Raw genomic sequence first — 19,998 nt, forward strand, 5'->3', positions numbered from 1 at the left:
TGCCAGCGCTGTTCTGCCGCATACCGGGACCTGCGGCAGCACAGCGATGAACACGACAGTGTATCAATCCTTCGTTTTAGGATTCCAGCCTAGGAAGTAAAAGTAGACCCACCCTTTGCTATTTCATTGAAAGCTACACGTTGTTTATCAAACGGGGTGCTCTTTACTTCAGTGAATATTTTACATATTTACTAGTCAAGACATAAATGTTATAAGGTGAATCTCAGTTGTAAGAAGTAGTTGAATTGCAAATAAAATCATGGATCAGGGAGCAGTGTTCACTATGGACACTGGCGTTGCAATAGGCCAGCTCTCCTTCAGGGAGCTGGTATGTAGGGGTAACAACAAGCTCATAGTCATGATGTGTCAATTCAGCCAAATGACAAAAATTTGATTGGTCTCCAAGGGCCACCTTTATTTAACTCTGAGAGGAACACGTATAATTTTATATATGTTTGACAAATAGTAATGGGGTAGCTTTTGCTTTCATTTGCACCACTGTTTAGTCAAAAAATAAGTTTAACACTGACTTCCAGATAAGTCAGGGTAAAATCCAGCAGAAGATAAAAACGAAAACTCTTTGATGTTATCTTTACCATAATGGTTGTGCAATGGATTGGCCTGGGCTCCATCAACTCCCCTCCTCAGCTGGACATGGAGAGAAAATATGAATTTAGGGCAGGGAGAGTTCACTCACTGCATACCATCATAGGCAAAACAGAATCTACATAGCAAAATTATTTGAATTTACTACCAATCATAATGAAACAGGATAATGAGAAACAAAGCTAATCCTAAAGAAAATCCAGCCCACCCTCCCTCCTTCCTGGGCTTAAACTCTCCCTCACTGGTGTAGTGAGGCAGGGTCTGGGGTTATGGTCAGTTCTCATTGCTTTTGCCACTGCTTCCTCCTCAAGGCACTGAGTCCTTCCCCTCCTTCAGCGTGGGGGTTTCCCTCCCACAGAGAGCAGTCCTCACAAACTCCAACCTGAGTCCTTCTCACGGGCTGCAGTTCTTCAGGAACAGCCTGTTATGGGTTTCCTGCAGTGCCACAAGTCCTACCAGGACATCTGCTCCAGCATGGGCTCCCCTCTCCTCCACAGGTCCCTGCTCCAGCATGGGCTTCCCACAGGTTCACAGCCTCCTTTGGGCATTCCCCTGCTCTGGTGTGGGCTCCTCCATGGGCTGCAGGTGGATCTGTGCATCCCTGTGCCCTCCATGGCTGCAGGGACACAGCTGCCTCACCAGGAATCTCAGCTCCAGCGCCTGGAGCAGCTCCTGCCCCTCCTCCTGCCCTGACCTGGGTGTCTGTAGGGCTGTTCTCCGCACATGTTCTCACATGCTCTTCTTTGGCTGCAATTACTTCTGCACAATACCTTTTCCTCCTTCTTAAATCTGTTATCAGAGGCATTACATCACTGGTTGGCTTGGCCTTGGTCCATCCTGGAGCCAGCTGGGATTGGCTCTGCTGGATATGCAGGAAGCTTCCAGGAGCTTCTCAAAGAAGCTACTTCTGTAGCACCCTCCCCCACCACTAAAACCTTGCCACACAAACCTAATACAAGTTGTCTCCAGTAAAAAGTGAACATCATCAGCTAGACATTAGAATTATTTCCCATTCTCAGTAGGCAACAATGCACTGATAACGTTGGAGTTAAGTGTTGTTAACAGCCAAACTAGAGGCATCAGATGGAACAGACCCAGTGAAAATTCCTGGATAGTAAAAGGAAAACAGGAGTGACCTGGTACAGCCTGTAGTCAGCATTAGCAGGCAAGAAATAAAATACAATTTGGACACATGCTGTAAATGCCACTGCTAAAAAAGCATCTGAAATTGTTAGGGTAACAACAGTAACTGTAACAATACAGGAGACCTATGTAAATATTGTGGTTTTGTACTATTATTTTTTATTTGAATTAAAGGAAATGTCTTCTCTTTCCTCTTCTGATTGTCCAGAAAGAGAAACCGGTAACTTCCGGAGGAAACAAAGAAATACGTCTTCAAATATACAACACATTTTCAAACTTCTCTTCAGAATTCATCCACTTCCTCTAGCTGGAATAGGAAGTGCCCAACTAACTGTGAAGGAAGGCAAATCATAGCTGGGGTTTTCCATTCTTCCTGCAGCATCTTTAACTCCAAGTGAATAAAGTCCCAAGTTGTGGAAAACAAATGTGGAGAATGTGCTAGTAGAAAATGTTTGCTAAAAAGGGCACAATGTAAGACTCTTTTAACAGAAGTCTCACTGGGCCTGAGCTCTCCTGTTGCTGCAGTTAAGAATATTGTTTGCCCAGAACTCCAGAAATGCACTCCTAGTTTTCCCTATTAGAAGTGCACCCCTTTGAAATCAAAGTTTAAAAAAGAAATGGGAACAGCTAAACATTAAATGAAAAGGCAGAAAAGGGCCTCAGATAGAGGAACAAGCCCATCCTTTTTTATTGCTGCACAGCACTGAACATATTTAAAAGATCAGTTTGAAGACATTAAGTTAAAAATTAAGTTTTTGCAAACTGTAGGTGGGATGTGGATAAAACTCTAATGGAGCTCAGAGGACACTGGTTTTATACTTCATTCTGCAATATTCAAACAAAACAAGAAGCTGAACTCTAAATTCGACCCCATTAATATGAACATTACCCATCTGCTTCAAGACATGCTTCCAACATCTTGCTGAGTTTGACTTTGTGGTCACTCAAAACACTGGACCAGTCCACAAAGCCAGTGCCAGGTAAATTAAAAAAAACATGTACAATAAGAACTGTGTCAATTAGCATGACAAAATTACAAGTTCATTCCAAAGTAAGGTGAGTTTTTAAATTAAAGACAATTAACTCAAGAAGTTGAAGAAAATCCTTAATAAATGATCTCTTAGCCAAACTACATTTAAGTATATTGGGAGTAAAACAGGGAGTCAATTAAAAAATTGATTACAAAGGTCGGCTCAAGAACTGTTAAGCAGGTCATCCCTGCTCATTATCACAGTATCTTCCAGTTTTGAACATTCTGTTTGGCAAATTAATTACCAGTTAAACAAGACAGGAAGTCAGTCCACATCTTCAACTACAGAAATTCCTTCCTTTTTTTCTAGCACAGATACCTGCAAGTAAAAAAGAAACCAATTCAGTAGCAAAAATAAGCTGCTTCTTCCATCAACATCTCCTACTGGTTGTAAAAGAGACACACAAAGATAAGGTTTTTATTAAGTGGATGAATTGTTTGGTTTGACCAAATGCAGCTAATCTTGTGGTGTAACACTTGAAAAAGCAGAAGATGACCTGCAGATATCTCATCCTTGCAGGCAGATGTGCCAGCTTTCTTCTGATCTGCATCACAGTTCCTTCCAATTATGGCAGCTATTAATATCCCAGTGAATATTTTGGCACCTGGAAGTGCATCATTTGTGCTCTGACCACAAATCCTTTACTTCAGACACAGCTCTAAGGCAGAAGCTACAGACAGCACTGCCAGAGCTCCTAGGGACCCCCTCGGCCAGGTAGAGCTGAATGACATGAAGACTCCAAGAGAAAATCTGGTAATTCCCAGCAAATGTTATGATCTTAAATTCCTTTAACCCCTGTTCCTTCTGCAGCAAGTGCAAAGGGAATTTTGCACTAAAAATGAGTGGATAACTAAACTGGCTTGATTACACTACAGACATCCAAAGCAGAAAAGTACTTTCTACAAATCCAATAGATTTCTCTATCATTAGCACTCCAAATTGTTTCCATTCACAAATGAGCTTGAGCTGTAATATGACTCTCCTACAGGAAAACCTGGCATTACCTAACTAGAGGTGGGGTTTATGTCAAGTTTATGCCATATTTTCAGTCTTGTTACTATGCCAGAAAAATCTTAAGTGCAGATTGAGTCCCAGAAGCAGAATCATCAGTGGGACGCTGTCCTAGAGAGTGATTCTCTTCAGAATTAGAATTGTGCTGAACATCAACAGCAAGAAACTCTTCCCATATTCCTTTTCTTGAATAGGGCAGATTTGACTCAAACCACTGCAAGTTATCGTTTTCTAGTCTTATAAAGAGCTGCAGGAGTTATCAGTTCAGGTTACTTTTATCTACACAATAAAATTTTCCCCAAACTTGCCTCCCAGTTTCCAGGAATAAGTTGCAATGGCCACTACCCTTGCAGAGCACAACTGCTCTGAGAGCACAACAAATCTAATTAGAGAATGTAACAATGCCTGCATCATTAAAAGATCTTAATCACATTTACTGTAAGCATAAAATAATTACATTTTGGTCCAGACCCTACAGACCCTGACTCCTATTGAGACCAAAATAACTTTTATCCTGGACTTCAGTGGAAAAAAGTCCAATATGATGTAAAAAATTCCCACTATACATATTTTACAATGAAGTACTGCACATGGTAGCTTTTATCCCAGGTTTCAAGGTAATAAAATACTATTACAACATGTCTGGCATTTCACAGATGAAGGAATTAGTATTTTATTACATGAATAAACATATTCTTAAAAGCAACTGGGGTGTAAAATCTCTGGCAGAAAAAACTTCAAGGTGCTAAAATTCTTCACTCCACCATTTGTGCATTAAAAGAGGCATTAAAAATAAGGTTGAAGGGCTGGCTAAAAACTGTAAAAAGTTAAGCATGCTTCCAATAATTGCCTGGGCCCCTCCCCATCTCAGTGCTCAAACTGAGCATGGTACCATTACTGCTGCTGTGTTTGAGCAAACATGAATTTGTGAGTCAGCTAACTTGAGATTCAAAAAAGGAATTGTTGCAGAAGCACTGGGAGAAGCACTCACAGTGAATTGCTACCTCTTACACTGGCTTTCCCCATGCTGATGTAGGTCAAGTCTTAATTCTGCAATTAAGAGGATCCCTTCAGACAGGTCCTGAACTGAAACCAAAACACAAAAGCTTGTTTCTCCCATTAGCATAGTGTTTCTCCCATTAGCAGAGGACTTCATGAGACTGGGTACACCTATTACTTTCTGTCCTCAGTACACGTATTTTTTTATTTTTTCTTGTTCTTGTTTTCATAGCAGTATAACAAAAAAGAACCTGAACAGCCTACACTGAAATCAGGGGATTTAACCTCACAGTTATGTGAAAAGAACAATCAGTCATTTCTGTAATAACTGCTACCCTAAATGTTAGTTTTCTTTTACTGGAGATTCACTGGAACCAGACCTGACCCATTTTGAATAATTTAAATACAAAATGATTCCAGAAGCAGAAGGCATTCACCTGTTTGTCTATACACCTGAACTGCCAGGACCACGAGGTGTTGTAGAGGAAAGGCCTCAGGTCAAAGCGGTTGTCATCTGGACTGTAGTTTTCAGCGTGGTAGGAAGGAGTGAGGGTGGTCATTTTGTGCCTGTTGACTGAATACATCCTGAAGAAGTGCTTAACCTTGGATGCCACCTGGTGTACAAAGAATGTAGCTTTTAACCAGATGGAGTTTCCTAATATTTTAATTTAAAAATTGAAAGGAGCTCAGTATTTTGGAGACAGTTTTCTACTTTTACATGGTCTAGGTATTCTTTCAAAGCAAGGGCCATTTTTTGTCTCAGAACACATAACCAAAGGCTTCAAGAGTAGTTGGTCATCTCTATTTTAGAGAACAATTTTCCCTGAGGTATAATTCTGAAGTAATTGTTTTCAAATTACCCAATTAACAATTGTTTTAACAATTTGCAGCACAAGACAACAAGCTCCATTTAAGAGATGCAGGCCAGCTTTTCTAGCATATTCCGCTGCACCTGTAGAATAATCTCTAAACACAAAATAAGGAAACTATTACCTTCAGTTAAAAATAACCTGACCTTTCTCCAAACATACTCTATTTTGGCAAAAGCATTAAACTATTTGATTTTTTTTTTCTCTTTGGTATATTACCTCTCGTGGAGTAAAAGTTTCCTTCCATATATTAATCAGCTTACAGAACATACTGTATGGTCCAGCCTTTGCAATTTTCCTTAATTTCCCATAGATTGAGAGCTCTGCATATGTCATCCCCATATCTGCCTGAAAACACACAGAAAGTCAAAGACAATCTTAAATATGCAAATTTTAATGAATACTTTCATGGAGCAATTAAAATAACCCAGTTAAATCAAAGAAATACCAAAATTATATTGTCAATGTCAAAAAGACATAGTAATACTATGAGCAGAAATAAAAAAAACCCACTGGAATCTCTCTGAATTGGGAGACTGGAGGCCACAGATGTAGTTTTATCAGTCCTCTCCTTTGTAAAGAGAAGGATGTAGGGAGAAGAGTGCTTTGGTACCAGTCATTTTCATAGCAGTAAGGCCCTCACTTTCTTTTGTTATTTAAAAAAAAAAAACATAAAACAAACTGTATTTTACAACACTCATCCTTCTAAATGTCCAAAAATCTAAAATAATTCAAAAATTATAATTTGCTGTTTTGGAAACTATTGTCAATACAGATAGGGCAGGTGTGAGGAACTAATACCTTGCTGGCAGCTTGAAGACTGGTTATAAACATGCCTGTCAGTAAGCATGGTTACATATAAGAGTAAACAACAGCTATGGGACAAACCACAGATTTTGGGGTAAGGCTTAAAACATTTTAAAGGCACTGCCCATTATTACCTCATCAGTTTGAGCCACTTGTCCATCCACCAGGGGCTCCAACTCTGCAGTGGGTGGAGCTGACATTATACTGTAAGGGAGAGGGAAAAGGAAAAACATGGATTCCATGCAGTCTTATGAGTGTTGGTTTGTTAAAACAGTGCTTCATCCAAAAAATGAAGCACCTGGCTCAGACAGTTCCTCCAGTGGAATGAACAAACACAGTCACTGAATCATTGCTCACCTCCTGAGGGCCATGAGCTGGAAGTTTTCAATGCAGTACTGAATGAAATTCTTCAAATCAGTCTTGCTGATGCCACCGATGGGGTTGATATCAGCACTGGAGCAGTCATACTTGGTCAAGTAACCACGGAGACTGAGCAAAACAGGAAATTTCATACAGCAACAGTTAATAATAATGTAACTGCAGCATAACATACAACCCTTGACACTACAGATAATTTATATGTAGCATGAAGAAAGGGAGAAACAGACTGCAGATTAGTAACATATTTATACCTAAAGGGCAACATATTTAACTGCAGCAGGGCTACCCTAAAGCCCTGAAATTTCCAGAAGATGATACTTTAAACAATCATAAAGCACTGCAAAACTATCCATGCTGAGGCAATATGTGCAAAACCATTAAAATATTGTGCTGACTAATTAAAACAATAAATCTCAAAACACCCACACAACCAGCACACAGTACTCTCACAGCTTTAGAGGTTACCACTCCCACAGTCTTAAAGGGATTGCTTTAATTTTCAAATATTAGCTCTAGTAACAGTATCCCAGATTTTAAGGCCTGCTTTTTCAGCTCAAAGTTCACATCTTCATTCCTAATACAGTAATTGAAAATTCAACAAATTGGGAAGTTAGCCTAGTGAATGCACAGGTAAGTTCTACTGAAAACAGCATTTTATGGGAAAGCTATAGCAATACTTTGGCTAAACATCTGAAAAATACACAATTAGCCATTCAAGCTGATTTACCTATTTTCATTAATTTCCATGTTACCAGTGCATTCTTAGGTTGTTACCTCTTCTGAGTAATAATCTACAGAGATATTTGGTAGAGTTGCAGGAAATGAGTGACCTGTTCCACATGGGTGTGGATTCCCAATTTTCACCAACCTTTCATCCACATTGGCTGATCCCAGCACTAGCAGTCCCCCTGGCATCCCACGAACCCACAGTGTCAGCTGAGCAAACAGGTAGGCAAGGACCATTCTTATTCTAGCCTGCAAAGCAAAATGGAAAGGAAAGCAAAATTTACATAGCAGAGTGATTTCTCCCCAGTCACTTTTATTAATCAATTGTCTAAACAAGCTCATGAAGAACAAAATGCAGGCAGGGTAAGCAAGAAGGACAGTCTTGTGGAGAAATTGCTGAACACAGTCAGGAAATCCAGGTTCAGTATCTGCTACTGCCACAGACTGAGGAAGTTTTTCCTGGCCAATTGCAAATTGGGGAGCAGTTGCCATTTGCTACCTCTGTTAGCACTAACAAGGATCCATGATGCATGAAGCATGCAGATAAACCATATCCTTTTATACAGTAAATAAACCCCTCTAGTCTAACAGAAAACATTTGTAAAAAGTTTATGTTGCTTTTGTCCCCGTTCTGAAACTCAGCTTTTTCTAAGGATGGCAGCAATGCCAAACCACCCTGGGATCCAGCCTCCAGCTCCAGCAGCAATTGTTGGTGATGCTAAGCAAATATCCACACTCCTCTGTGACTTGAACCTCTCCTGTTGCCAAAAAGCTGACAAAAAATTCAATGTTTGCTTGCAGAGCAAACAGCTGGATTTCTCCAGTAACAGAGAGAGAAAGATCAAGTCCTCAAATTAAGAAAAACTATCAAACAGGATAACCAACACTCAGAACTAAAGCAGAGTTGCTGGTTAGGTTGGAAAACCAAAAAAATCAAAACCAAAACCCACAGAACCAAAAGAGTGTGACCTGATTCAGCCTACAGGACACATACCTGCACATTCTGGAGTGCCAGGCTCTCTCTGCTGCTCCCACCATAGACAGAAAACCGGGGAGTTTGGCCTGTCACCACACTGAAGATCCCCACAACAGCTTTCACAGCCGCATCAATGTTCAGGTTGATGTGGTAGCTGAGAAGAAATCAAGCACAAGTGACTCAGCCAGCACAATCTGACCATATAAAATAGAAAAAAACCCACCAAAAATCCACCCCTCAAATGATGTTTTAAAGCTGCTAAGATCTCAGATCTGGTAGGAAGAAGCTTAGGAAAGAATAACACTTTTCAGAGTCTTTTTCCAAAATTCCATGTCCTCTGCCAAATGCATCTAAGTTTGTATCACTTTAACATTTTAGTAATAACATCTGTAGCATTCCTACTTAACCCACCTCCTCTTCCTCTCTTATTTTTTCTCCTTTTTGAGTTTGAATGTTTAAGATGTAAGTCTATGCCAGAATATGATGTTTTTTCCCTCCACTTCTAAGCTTGTACCTGCCTATTTGCTCAGCCAGCAGTTTGGCCCTGTTGCAGGAATCCTGGGAGGAGTTCTCACTAGCCATGTAGCACGTGGTGAGGACACGCCTGCAGAATTCCCGAGGATCCTCAGGGATGTAGGTCTCATCATTCACAATCCTGCGTGCATCAGCCAGCACATCTGCATCTGAGGACAGAGCAGAAGAAACAGAACAGGAGTGGAAATTATGTGCTCCTCCCTTTGCAAGATATGCAAATATCTTGTACATCCCTTGTATTCCAATTAAGCTTTACAGTGCCCATGACAAATAAGACGACTACATCAAACTTCCCAAAAAAAATTTCATCTATCAAATAAAAGAATTGCCGATTTTGCTTCTGATTTTGAGCACAGAAATTTTAAATCCTTTAGGCCCACTGAAGAATTTTCATACAAAACACAATCCAGTATGTACAAAGTCTTAGCTAAAAGCATGAAGTCTGCTTAAAGCCAGAACTTAAATAATTACTAACCATGCTTTGTAGTGCTGCTTTTAACAAAGGGGAAAATTCTCAGAATAAACTGAAGACTACATTAGCCATCATTTGAACAAGAGTCTAGACAGAAACTAGTCTGAGTTCCACATCCAATTCTCAAACCCAAAATGAAAACTGTTATGCCAATTCAGAGAATCTAAATTTGGACACACATTTTCACTGGGATTTCTGAAGAGATACAAAGGACTACATTAGAGCGACACAAAGAAGGTCTGCCATTAAGAAGCTCTTGCAGCTACTGCACCCAGCTAATATTAACTTATCCATAACCATTACTAAGCACAGCTGGCCAGACACACAGAGCTACTTACTGCCATTCTTGACTGCCAGGCAAACCTGGTGACACATGGAATACACTATGCAAGCTGTAGCAGAGCTGTCAATTCCACCACTCAGAGGCAGAAGAAATCCTGCCTTGAAAACAGAGCAAGAAAGAGGTTCCACATAGCAAAATTAGGAAAAAAAATACATATTGTACCACTCAGAAACACACTCCTGTAGAAGAATGACAGGCATTTTCAAGGCTTCATATTGTTCAAGGTTTATATTCTACTGGGGAAAAAGAGAACAAACCACCCAGAGCAAATAATTTGAAACTCTCATCAACTGGGTAACCAAACAAGTAGTCAGTGTAAAACCCTTTGCCTAGAAAAAAATTCCAGTTATCTTTACCCTCTAGTAAGACAGAAATGCTAATAAAAAGGATTACATTTTTCATATATACTTTACTATTACACTGAATGACTACTTCATGTCATTCTGCTTCACTCAAGAAAGCACAATTCCTAAGGAAAGGGTGCACAGAGCGCACTGAAGTCACGCTTGGAATACAATATTTAAGTCTGACTGAGCTACCAGTGAAAAACTCAAACTTTGCACCTTGGACTAACATCAGTTTGGGTTACCAGCAGCACAGGAAAACAATTTGGATTGTGCATGTGGCACAAAAGAAGCTGTGTATGCCAAGGGAAAAACAAAGCCAGTTGTTCTTACCTGTTTGCTGCGCCTTAAATAGTCCCAGAGCCAACATGCAGGTCCAAGACTGAAATTACAGAACATGATTGCTTTAAGAAGGTTAGGGAATAATACCAAAGCAGTCAACATATTTACTGTGGTCTTCCAATGAGAGATTTCCTTAATAAATCTGAACAACATATTATGTTTATCTCTTTCTTTGAGTTTTTGTGGGTTTTTTTTTAATCAAAATAATTTTCAAGAAAGAGATTCAGCATTTGATTACCTGATCTCCTCCTCAGGACTGTGGTGTCTCCACTGGATTGGCATACAAGTAGGAACAGCTAAATCACCAGGACACGACAGAGCAAAGTTCACTTTTACCCTGGGATAAGGATTCACTTTACTTGCCTAAGCAATAGTACAGAAGAATTCAGAAGACACCAAATTTAATATAGTTAAATAAAAAAAAAAAACCAGCTCTCTAAGACACTGAAAATCAAGACATGCAAATACTTCTTACATCCAGTAACTATTCAAACTTGGCACAGTTTACAAACACAAAGAGTTCTTACCGCCAAGTTACGAGATGAAATCTCTGCTCTGTAACTTCGAACATCCTCCAGGTCCAGAGTGGCAACCAGCACCTCCTGTGGAAAGGCTTTTAACATTAGATCACTCTACACAAACAGATAAACAATGCTTGGCAAAAGATTCAGCATCAGCTGTGGCAAAGGAAAAGGTAAGAAATGTTACTGGGGAAAGAGATGGAGTTTGCACATAATGTGAGGAAAGCTAGATGACAAATCTACTATTTTCTGAAATCAAAGTGAAACCTTATGTCCACAAAACTGGGTCATAATTAGGACATTGCAGTATTTGCCCTCTCTTCCTTTAAATAAGGGTCTCTCCTCTTCATTGTGATTACATACAAAAATGTTTTCATGAAGTTCTTCCACTGTGACAGTTCTTCCTTCATCACAAAAGCAGGAGAGCTACTGTAGGTAATCTGACTAGGAAAACACTTGGATCTAGTGTGAATAACATAATTAAAATACACCCTTTTTAGTCTAGAGATGTGGACCTAGATCTGGAATGTTTGGGAAATGTTGAGCAGAAGTGTCCCAGCAGCTATGGGGTGAATACATTACCACATCATCGAGTGAGAACTGAGATCCTTGTGCAACTGTTTCTCCATTCATGGAAATCATTGCACAGCCATCATAATACAGACGGTCACCATCACAGCCCTTCTGGTTTGCTAAAATATATATTCCACCATTCTGCCAGGGAAACAAACATGCAGGGAAGAGAAAAAAAAAAAAAAGCTGTTCAGAACGTAGCACCTGACAGGATGTTAAAAATCAAAATGTTGTTTCCCTGCTCCTGCCCTTCTTACAAATTTCCTCTCCCTTTACATTGTGAATGATTTATGGCTGGGATTCTCTCTTGACAGGAGTCTCTTAGTAGCAAGAGTTATTCCCTCAACCCAAACAGAGAGAGCTGCACTTTTAAATTGAAATTCTGAGCTCAAACTGAGGTTGGGAAAAGCAGGAAGGTGATGACAGAAGCTGTGTTTGGATATCAGGAGAGAGCAGATATTGTTAAATATAAGCAAAACATGTTAAATTACAATGACAAAGCAGCTTTTTCACAGTGTAATGTACACTCATTGCTTTACTTTTGTCCCCATCACTGTTAGATAGGATTACAGACCAAATAATAAGTGTCTTCTCATTTTTCAAACACACAGAACTTTCCAACAGAAAAGCCCACACCTTTGCTGTGGCAGAATTCACCAGATCCACCCGGGCATGAGCCTTCCGCAGCACGTGGTGACTCCCGGAAGAGTTGGTGAAAATTTCCACACCATCAAGTCCCATCTCAATGTGAGGGCTGTCAAAGCAAAAGGCACAAAAATAAATCACTACTGTGCTGTGAAAACTGCAAATGTCATTAAAAATCACTGACAAACAGATACATTTATGTCACTGTCAGTTTTCTGCATGTCTTCACTCAAACAAGGATAGGGCTTTCAAAAATATCTATTTCCTTGCATTGCCAAACTATTCTGTCAAAGACCAGCAGTGGCTGCAGAGAACAGGAGGGCTTTTGCTCAGTCTGTTCTAAATAAAATGCCTTCTGCTCTATAGAAGGCCAGATCTCAAAGAAATAGAGAATGACATCATCATCTGAAAGGGCAACATGGATATACACTGCAAAGTCAGTTGTCCCATTTTCCTTGTTGTTGTCATGATATTTTAGTGAAAAAGCCTCTGCTAAGATTTTTCCTGTCCTGAGGAGCTGAGAGCCTCAGGAAAGAAATGTAAACAATAACTCTCTGCTGCTGTGGAGTGCCACAGGTGCATCTTCCATTAGTTCATGTAGATTGTTTTCAATCAGTGACCAATCACAGCCACCTGTCAAAAGGCTGTGAGCAGTCACAAGATTTTGTTATGCATTCCTATTCTATTCTTGTCTTTGTAGCCTTCTGATCTTCTTCTCTGTCCTTTAGTGTAGTTGTAATGTAATATTTTAGTATAATATATAACATAATAAATCAACCTTCTGATGAAAATAGAGTCAAGCCTCATGTCCTCGTCCAAAGAAACACAGTTTAAGCAAGACCTTGTCTCTTAGTAAATACAAAACCAGAACCACAAGGAGAAGATTTTTACTGCTTTTTTTTTCTTTTTCCAATATCATAAGAAAGAAATACTAAAAAAAAAAAAATCACATCTTCAATACACCGCATCATCTGCAGTTACCAGGAAATTAATGTAGTCAGATTTGGAAAAGTATCAGGAACGAGGTACCTGTCATTTACGAGAGTTACCTGTCATTTATTTCCTTAGGTCACTCTTTTCATTCTGCTTCTTTCTGGTATTTCTCCCCTGCCTTCTTGTTTTGAGTTGATTTAGTTTAACAACCAACATTTCTTTACCATCCTGCACCTAGCCTAATGAGGTCTTGCCCAGGATGTATTTACTGTTCCTAATTGTATTTTATCTTACTGGCACTTTCTGAAAGATAAACTACACAGAAGAGTAATAAGCAGATCTCTTCAAACATTTATATTTCAGGCAGCTCCAGAGTATGTTTTAGATTACTTTTTATTTCCTCTTCTCCTTTACCTGTTTGGCGCCCAGAGTTCTTCACATATTTCTGCCCCTAGGCAGGTATCTTTGGTTGCTAGCACTGCATCCCCAAAAGGAACAGTTTCCTGTGGAAAAACAAGAACATTCTTACACACATGCAGTAGAACAAGCTGTTAAATTCAAAAACTTGAACTACAAATCTTAAGAAAATATAAAAATGGAGTGCTTACTTATGTGAAATTAGTGACACAATATCAATCACATTATACCTTCTTTCATTTTATACCAAGTCAGATTAAAAAAAAAAAATAAAAATTCTGAAATGCAAATTTCTGGACTGACTAAAATTTTGTATTTTAATTTCAGTAGTATTCAGATCCAATGCTTTGCTAAAGGACAGGAATTAAACAATCTACAAAACAGAGACTGTCTGTTGCTAGGAATCATACTCATGCTTTAGTGGGAATTAACATAAGTTTTAGATTCTTCTGAACAAATAAGGTTTAAATGATTTTTAATTTATTTTTTTTAACCTAAAACACATACTCAGTTCTAGTCTCAAGCACAGTACTAAAATTGTGCAAAATATGGCAATCAAGGTTCTGTATATACAAATGACTGAGGCAGATTTAAAACTTACTTGCTTTGCTGCCACACACTAACATAAATAATGCTAAATTATGCTCTCATTTAATGCAACTTAGAACCACTACTGAAACATATGAATCTACAACATGACTGGCAGCAGAATTTTGGAGACTACAGTTTTTAATTGCTGAATCAAGAAGTTGCTAAATTAAAAAAAAACCAAAAACAACAGCTTACCTGTCCAGTCACTTCCTGAATTATCCTGGGCAGAAAATATTCCTCCACATGCCTAAATCAAGTTTACAGATTGTGAATACATCATTACATAAATCACAGCATAAAAACTGGTTCTTGTCTCACCTTCTAACACTGCTTAAAGAAACTGTATTGAAGTTGCACAGAGCTGTGTGTGTTTAAAAAATAAAAAAACCCTTTATATTTTCTGTGGAATTAATCAGAAATGCTAACATTTTAAGATAGCAACAGCTGTGCTTCAGAAAGGCAAGGTAAGCAGTGCCCCATCCTGCCTAGAAAGCAGACCTACCAAAGAACACATCATGCAAGACAAATGTCAGGTGGAAGTTTGTCTTTTTGCATGGTTACTACACGAGCAGCGCAGAACCAGCTGGGGCTCAGAGGAGGGATCAGAAGTGCTTTGCTGAGACCCTCAAGCTGGAAACATTTCCTGACTACAAGACGAGTGCAGAGCATCAGAGATGAGTGCCAAAGATGTTCTGCAGCATCACAAGGTAGGCAGCTTTCATTCACTGCAGTTGTTGAAGTTCTGACAGAGCTCACCCATTTCAGGGTTTGCCAGTTCAGTACTGGGATGCAGCATTCAGGAGATAAACACAGCCCCTCCAGTCCTGAGCTGGCTGATCTTAGGAAGCACACACCAGGAAAATGACACTTTACAGTGGCTGTAGGATCAAGCAGCCCCACTTTTTCTTCCAGCTCAGCAACTCAGAGTTTGACTGCTCAAAAAGTTTCCTAACCAAGCTGCAACCATATAGCTTGGCTGACTCTGTCCTGCTGCTCTCCTTGTAGCAGCCCATGAGGATTTGCTCCCTCTTGCTGTGGCTGCAAACAGCAAGCTGTGTTTTTTGACACAATTCCTAGAGTTGCCAGAATACCTTGCTTTGCTCCATGGGGTGAACCATCTAAGTTCCCTGTAGTTTCCTGCATTTGCCAGTGATATTTTTGGTCTGATCAGAAGAATCTTCCTTAAATAAAACAAAACAGAAAAACTGAGTTAACACATGATGTACAGCAAAACAAGCCTATATATGAACACTGATTAAGAACAACTTCTTTTTTTCTTTTATAATGTAACATTTTTAAAGTTTCTTGCAGCTCAAGGAGTTTTTGGAACTTTTCCAGAAAGCAGTAGGAATTTAGTTTCCACAAATCAGAAGAGAAAAAATAGATCATGAGAAACCTTAGCTGTCTCTCTCAAAATTTAGCAAATAGGAAGATAAATCCATCACTCTAAGTAGCACTGAAGAATTTTGCTTGAAAGACGAACTGATGTCTAAAAAGATAATGTGTTACCTCACAAAACACATCAAGAACTACTTACTTATTTAAAAAGATCACTCGACAATTGTAGCGAACATTTCTGTGCAGAACAGGCCTGTGAAAATAAGAATCAAAATTAGCAGTGACTACACTCACTAAACGAAATTACAAAGAGCTACAGAATCTACTTCACTGCAAAAACTATACATAAGACCTCACTGGAGGGAATCAAGCAAAACAATATATGAAGTTTTAGCTTCTAATTTTTTAGTTAAAGTAAAAGTTTGAAAAAATCTGAGTTACTGATTGTGCTGTCAATCTCACTTACATCAACTACTACCTGAGCTTTAGGGACATGAGCAGACCAGAAGATTCCCCATGGCTGGGCCACGTTACTTAATCAAATGTGACCTCCTGTGATACTGCCAACCCAGCTCAAAATCAAACTAGCTTTACACAATTATATCAATACTAACATGTTCATTTTACAGATATAATTTATCACCTTTCTGTGACAGCACAAGGCTTACAATGGCTTCAGTGAGTTTCACATACACTTATTTTGTTTAAGATATCTGTCAGGGAAAGCAGCCCCCACATTCCATGTACAATCAATTTTACAATCAATGTAAAAGCCCTTTGAGTTACACCTCACACAAAGTCTGACCTGTGGCAATAAGTACCAGTCATTAAGATTTCCAAAATATAACTGCAATTATCCTACTTCACTCTTGAAGGGATCAGCCACCAGCAATCTTTGGAAGGATTATCTTTTAGAAAGTGTTCTGCACGTTGCAGTCATGGTAATTAAAAGGGGAAAAGCAGTGCAGTTCCTAAGATATGTCTGACAGTTTGGTGCAGAGCCCTCCCTATCCATAGTATGGCACAAGCAGCATTCCCTAAGGACTTACCCCTTTATCACAGGTTTACAAAAAAAACCCAAAAAACAAAAAACAAACAAACTTACATTCCCACATCACAGATAATATCTTGAGTAGCTGGAGACTCCAAGAGCTTTTCCAGAACTTGAAACGAATGCAAGAGTGTGTCTGACTCATAATAGTGATCTGAGCAGCCATAGCCACTGTGTATAGAAACAAGGAGAAATCAAAAATTCAGAGCCGTAGAACCAAAACTACTTCAGTCAGGGAGCATTTCACTCACACAAGTAATTTACATAGAAAATGAAGAAGCAGTGCTGCCAATACCATCACAGTATTTACAGCGTTCTGTATCACCCCATGATATTCCTTCCAGGACAGCAGCCTGCGCCCAAGCAGAAATCAACGCACAACAGTTCCCCTGAAGGAAAACTCACTGGAATAGGTTAAAAATTATCGCTACCACTCAGGTTTCCAAGACAAGAGACCCAATCCTGTGCTCACAACTACAGTGCTTTTCTTTGCACCGACGGCCGGATGCTCTAAGCACGGCTCTGGGCACTGCAGCACCTCGGGGCTGATGCCCTTCCGGACTGTTCTTCCACATTTAACCGGAATCGCAACAAACCCAGCGCCCTTACCAGATTTCGAGCTCTGGCCCAAGCCGGTAGCGGGCTCCTTTGCTCTTGGCGATGTCGATACCTGGAAGAGTGTTGGGAGCGCAGTGCGTGAAACAGGCACGGTCTGCGCCGCCCCGCTCGCGGCAGGAGGGAAGGAAGGAGGGAAGAAGGGAGCGGAACAGGCTTCCTCATGGCCAGCCATCTCGGCACTCACTTCTGAAAATCCTCTCCAGGTTGCCCTCAAAGTCCAGAGCCCACTGGTTGAGGGCGCAGGTGGCCACGGTCACTGCCCGGCCCATGGCGGCCCCGCCGCTTTCCCCGCTGCTTCCGGGGCGGCGCCGGGCCGGGCTGCCGGGCCCTGCTCCGGCCTCTGCTCCCGGTACCTCCTCCCAGACTCTGCTCCGGCCTCTCCTCCGGTCCCTCCTCCCAGACTCTGCTCCGGCCTCTCCTCCCGGTCCCTCCTCCCAGACTCTGCTCCGGCCTCTCCTCCGGTCCCTCCTCCCAGACTCTGCTCCGGCCTCTCCTCCGGTCCCTCCTCCCAGACTCTGCTCCGGCCTCTCCTCCCGGTCCCTCCTCCCAGACTCTGCTCCGGCTTCTCCTCCCGGTCCCTCCTCCGGTCCCCGTAGCAGCACCGGCTCCACGCACACCCGGTGTCCGGCCGCGCTGTGGCTCCTCAAAGTGCTGCACAGCTTTCCGCGCTTTCCGCAGTTTTATCTCCCCAGAGCCCTGAATAACGGGAAAGCAGCCTTAGCCCGTTTCCTAACCCTGCAGCTTCTTTTGTGAAGTGTCCCTCAAACCGAGTTCACAGCGCGGGTGCTCAAGGTAACTGGAACAGGGTGCAACCTTCTCTATGTTTCATTTCGGCATCATCCCGGCAGCTTTCAGGGTGCTGACCCCAGAGAGGCTGACTTCTTCAAAGTCCAATCTCCTCTCTTATGTCCCTCATCACATACTTTGCTGCTGTGTGCCGCCTTACACGTGGGATTTTAACTTCTTTCTGTGCTAGAATCAGAATTATTTAGGTTGGAAAAGGCCTGTAAGATGACTGAGTCCAACCACTAATCCAGCACTGCCAAGCACACCACTAAAGCATGTCCCCAAGTGCCACATGAACACAGCTTTTACCTCCACCACCACTCTGGGCAGTCTGTTCCAATGCCTGCCAACACTTTCCACGAAGAAACTTTTTAATGTCCAATCTAAACAAGCCCTGGCACAATTTGAGGCCATTTCCTCTTCTCTTGTCACTTGTCATTTGGGGGAGAGCGTACAGGCTACGGCCTCCCTTCAGGGAGTTCTAGAGTGTAGGATCCCCTCCTTGAGCCTTCTTTTCTCCAGGCTGAGACCTCCATCCCCACAGATCCTGCCCAGATCCATTCCCTTCTCTGGACACATTCCAGCAACTCAGTGTCTTGGATTAAGGTGCCCAAAGCTGACCCCACAGTTCAAGGTGGGGCCTCAGAGGTGCCCAGAGCAGGGGGATGGTCACTGCGCTGGTCCTGCTGGTGTGAAATACAAAGCTGTGTTTTGTGTCAGGTACAAACACGTGTATCTGTGACTGGGATGTGTGGAAACTGACCATGGAACAGTTATAAAGACCATTCTAATAAATAACTGAGGAAGTAAAGCATGGAAGAAGGCCTTTGAACCTATCCTTTGTTTGCAATTATCTTTATAAATCTTAAGTTGATTTAGGAGCATTTGAATTAAAGCTTTAAGGATGTTGCTGTTTGACAGGAACTTTCTGCTTCTAGCTAAAAAGAGTTTTGCAATAATAACCTTTTGAAGTATAATTTTAGAATATTGCCTGTAGTAAGGATCTTTGAAACTATAGCTTTAGAACATATAAAAAGGAAACATGCTTATCTCGACGCCTTAACAAAACAGTGAAAAGCAGCTTGAGAAAGGAAGATGAACATCAACTCCAGGATTGATAGTTTTGACCAAGGGAAGCTGGACATCACTGTTATGAGATTTATAGTCCTTGCAGTTAAAAGGTGGACCCACATCTGGAATCTGGACCTCACCAGCTGGGAGACTTCTTTCGGAAGCTGTACCCCACCATCTGGGGATGCTCCTTTCTGGGATACAACCTGAGAAAAACTAAATCACAATAGTGTATAGAATTGTGATGTAAAAATTGGGAACAGAAACTGCTGAGAAAGCTTATGAGTACCCCTATAAATACCCGTAAGCCTCAACTATCGACGTGCAGTTGGAGGGAAAATTTCCCCCGCTGTACCCAGCACTATATTGGTCATACTTTACCATATTAATTAATAAATTGATTGCTGCTTGAATATTGGCCTAGTCAAGCTTCTCATTCATAGCACTGGCCACACTGCTGCTGACACATGCCAGGATTCCATTGTCCTTCTTGGCTGCCTGGGCACACCTGGGCTCGTGCTGAGAAGCTCTCGGCCAGCGCCCCCAGGTCTTTTTCTGCGGGACCATTGCAAACTGCACAGAACGGTCAGTGGAACGTGGAGAGTTTAATAACGACTCGAGGCGGCCCGGTCTGCCTTAGGGGCTCCACGCTGTGACCCAAGCGCAGGTGTAACCTCTCTCCTTGGACGCCATTCCCACGCCATTCCCGCTCCCTCACGCTCCCAGCGGGGCGCGGGTCCCAGGGCAGGGGGCGGGGCCCGCGCCCCTCGCGCTCCTCGGCCCATGGGACGAGCGCGCGCCACCAATGGGGAGCCGCGGGATGGGCGGGGCGTGGCGGGGATTGGCTGAGGCCGTGGGGCGGGGGCGGGG

At 41.5% G+C, this 19,998-nt stretch overlaps 1 protein-coding gene across 1 annotated transcript; it reads right to left on the reverse strand.

Annotated features, from left to right (window-relative positions):
• Nucleotides 1-2,413: 2,413 nt before the first annotated feature.
• On the reverse strand, nt 2,414-17,643 carry NADSYN1 (NAD synthetase 1). The gene is made up of 21 exons (XM_064425966.1): nt 17,456-17,643; nt 17,263-17,323; nt 16,708-16,824; nt 15,802-15,855; nt 15,356-15,445; nt 14,460-14,511; nt 13,671-13,759; nt 12,315-12,432; nt 11,688-11,819; nt 11,112-11,186; nt 10,823-10,947; nt 10,576-10,624; nt 9,894-9,996; nt 9,064-9,232; nt 8,568-8,703; nt 7,716-7,822; nt 6,824-6,955; nt 6,601-6,670; nt 5,879-6,007; nt 5,228-5,404; nt 2,414-3,098 (listed from the first exon to the last, which is right to left on the reverse strand). The coding sequence occupies exons 1-21, from the start codon at nt 17,538-17,540 to the stop codon at nt 3,045-3,047; spliced, it is 2,124 nt and encodes a 707-aa protein (XP_064282036.1). The 5' UTR covers nt 17,541-17,643; the 3' UTR covers nt 2,414-3,044.
• Between the last annotated feature and the right edge of the window lie 2,355 nt (nt 17,644-19,998).

The sequence above is a fragment of the Passer domesticus genome, chromosome 6 (genome assembly GCF_036417665.1).
Source record: "Passer domesticus isolate bPasDom1 chromosome 6, bPasDom1.hap1, whole genome shotgun sequence".
Classification (NCBI taxonomy): domain Eukaryota; kingdom Metazoa; phylum Chordata; class Aves; order Passeriformes; family Passeridae; genus Passer; species Passer domesticus.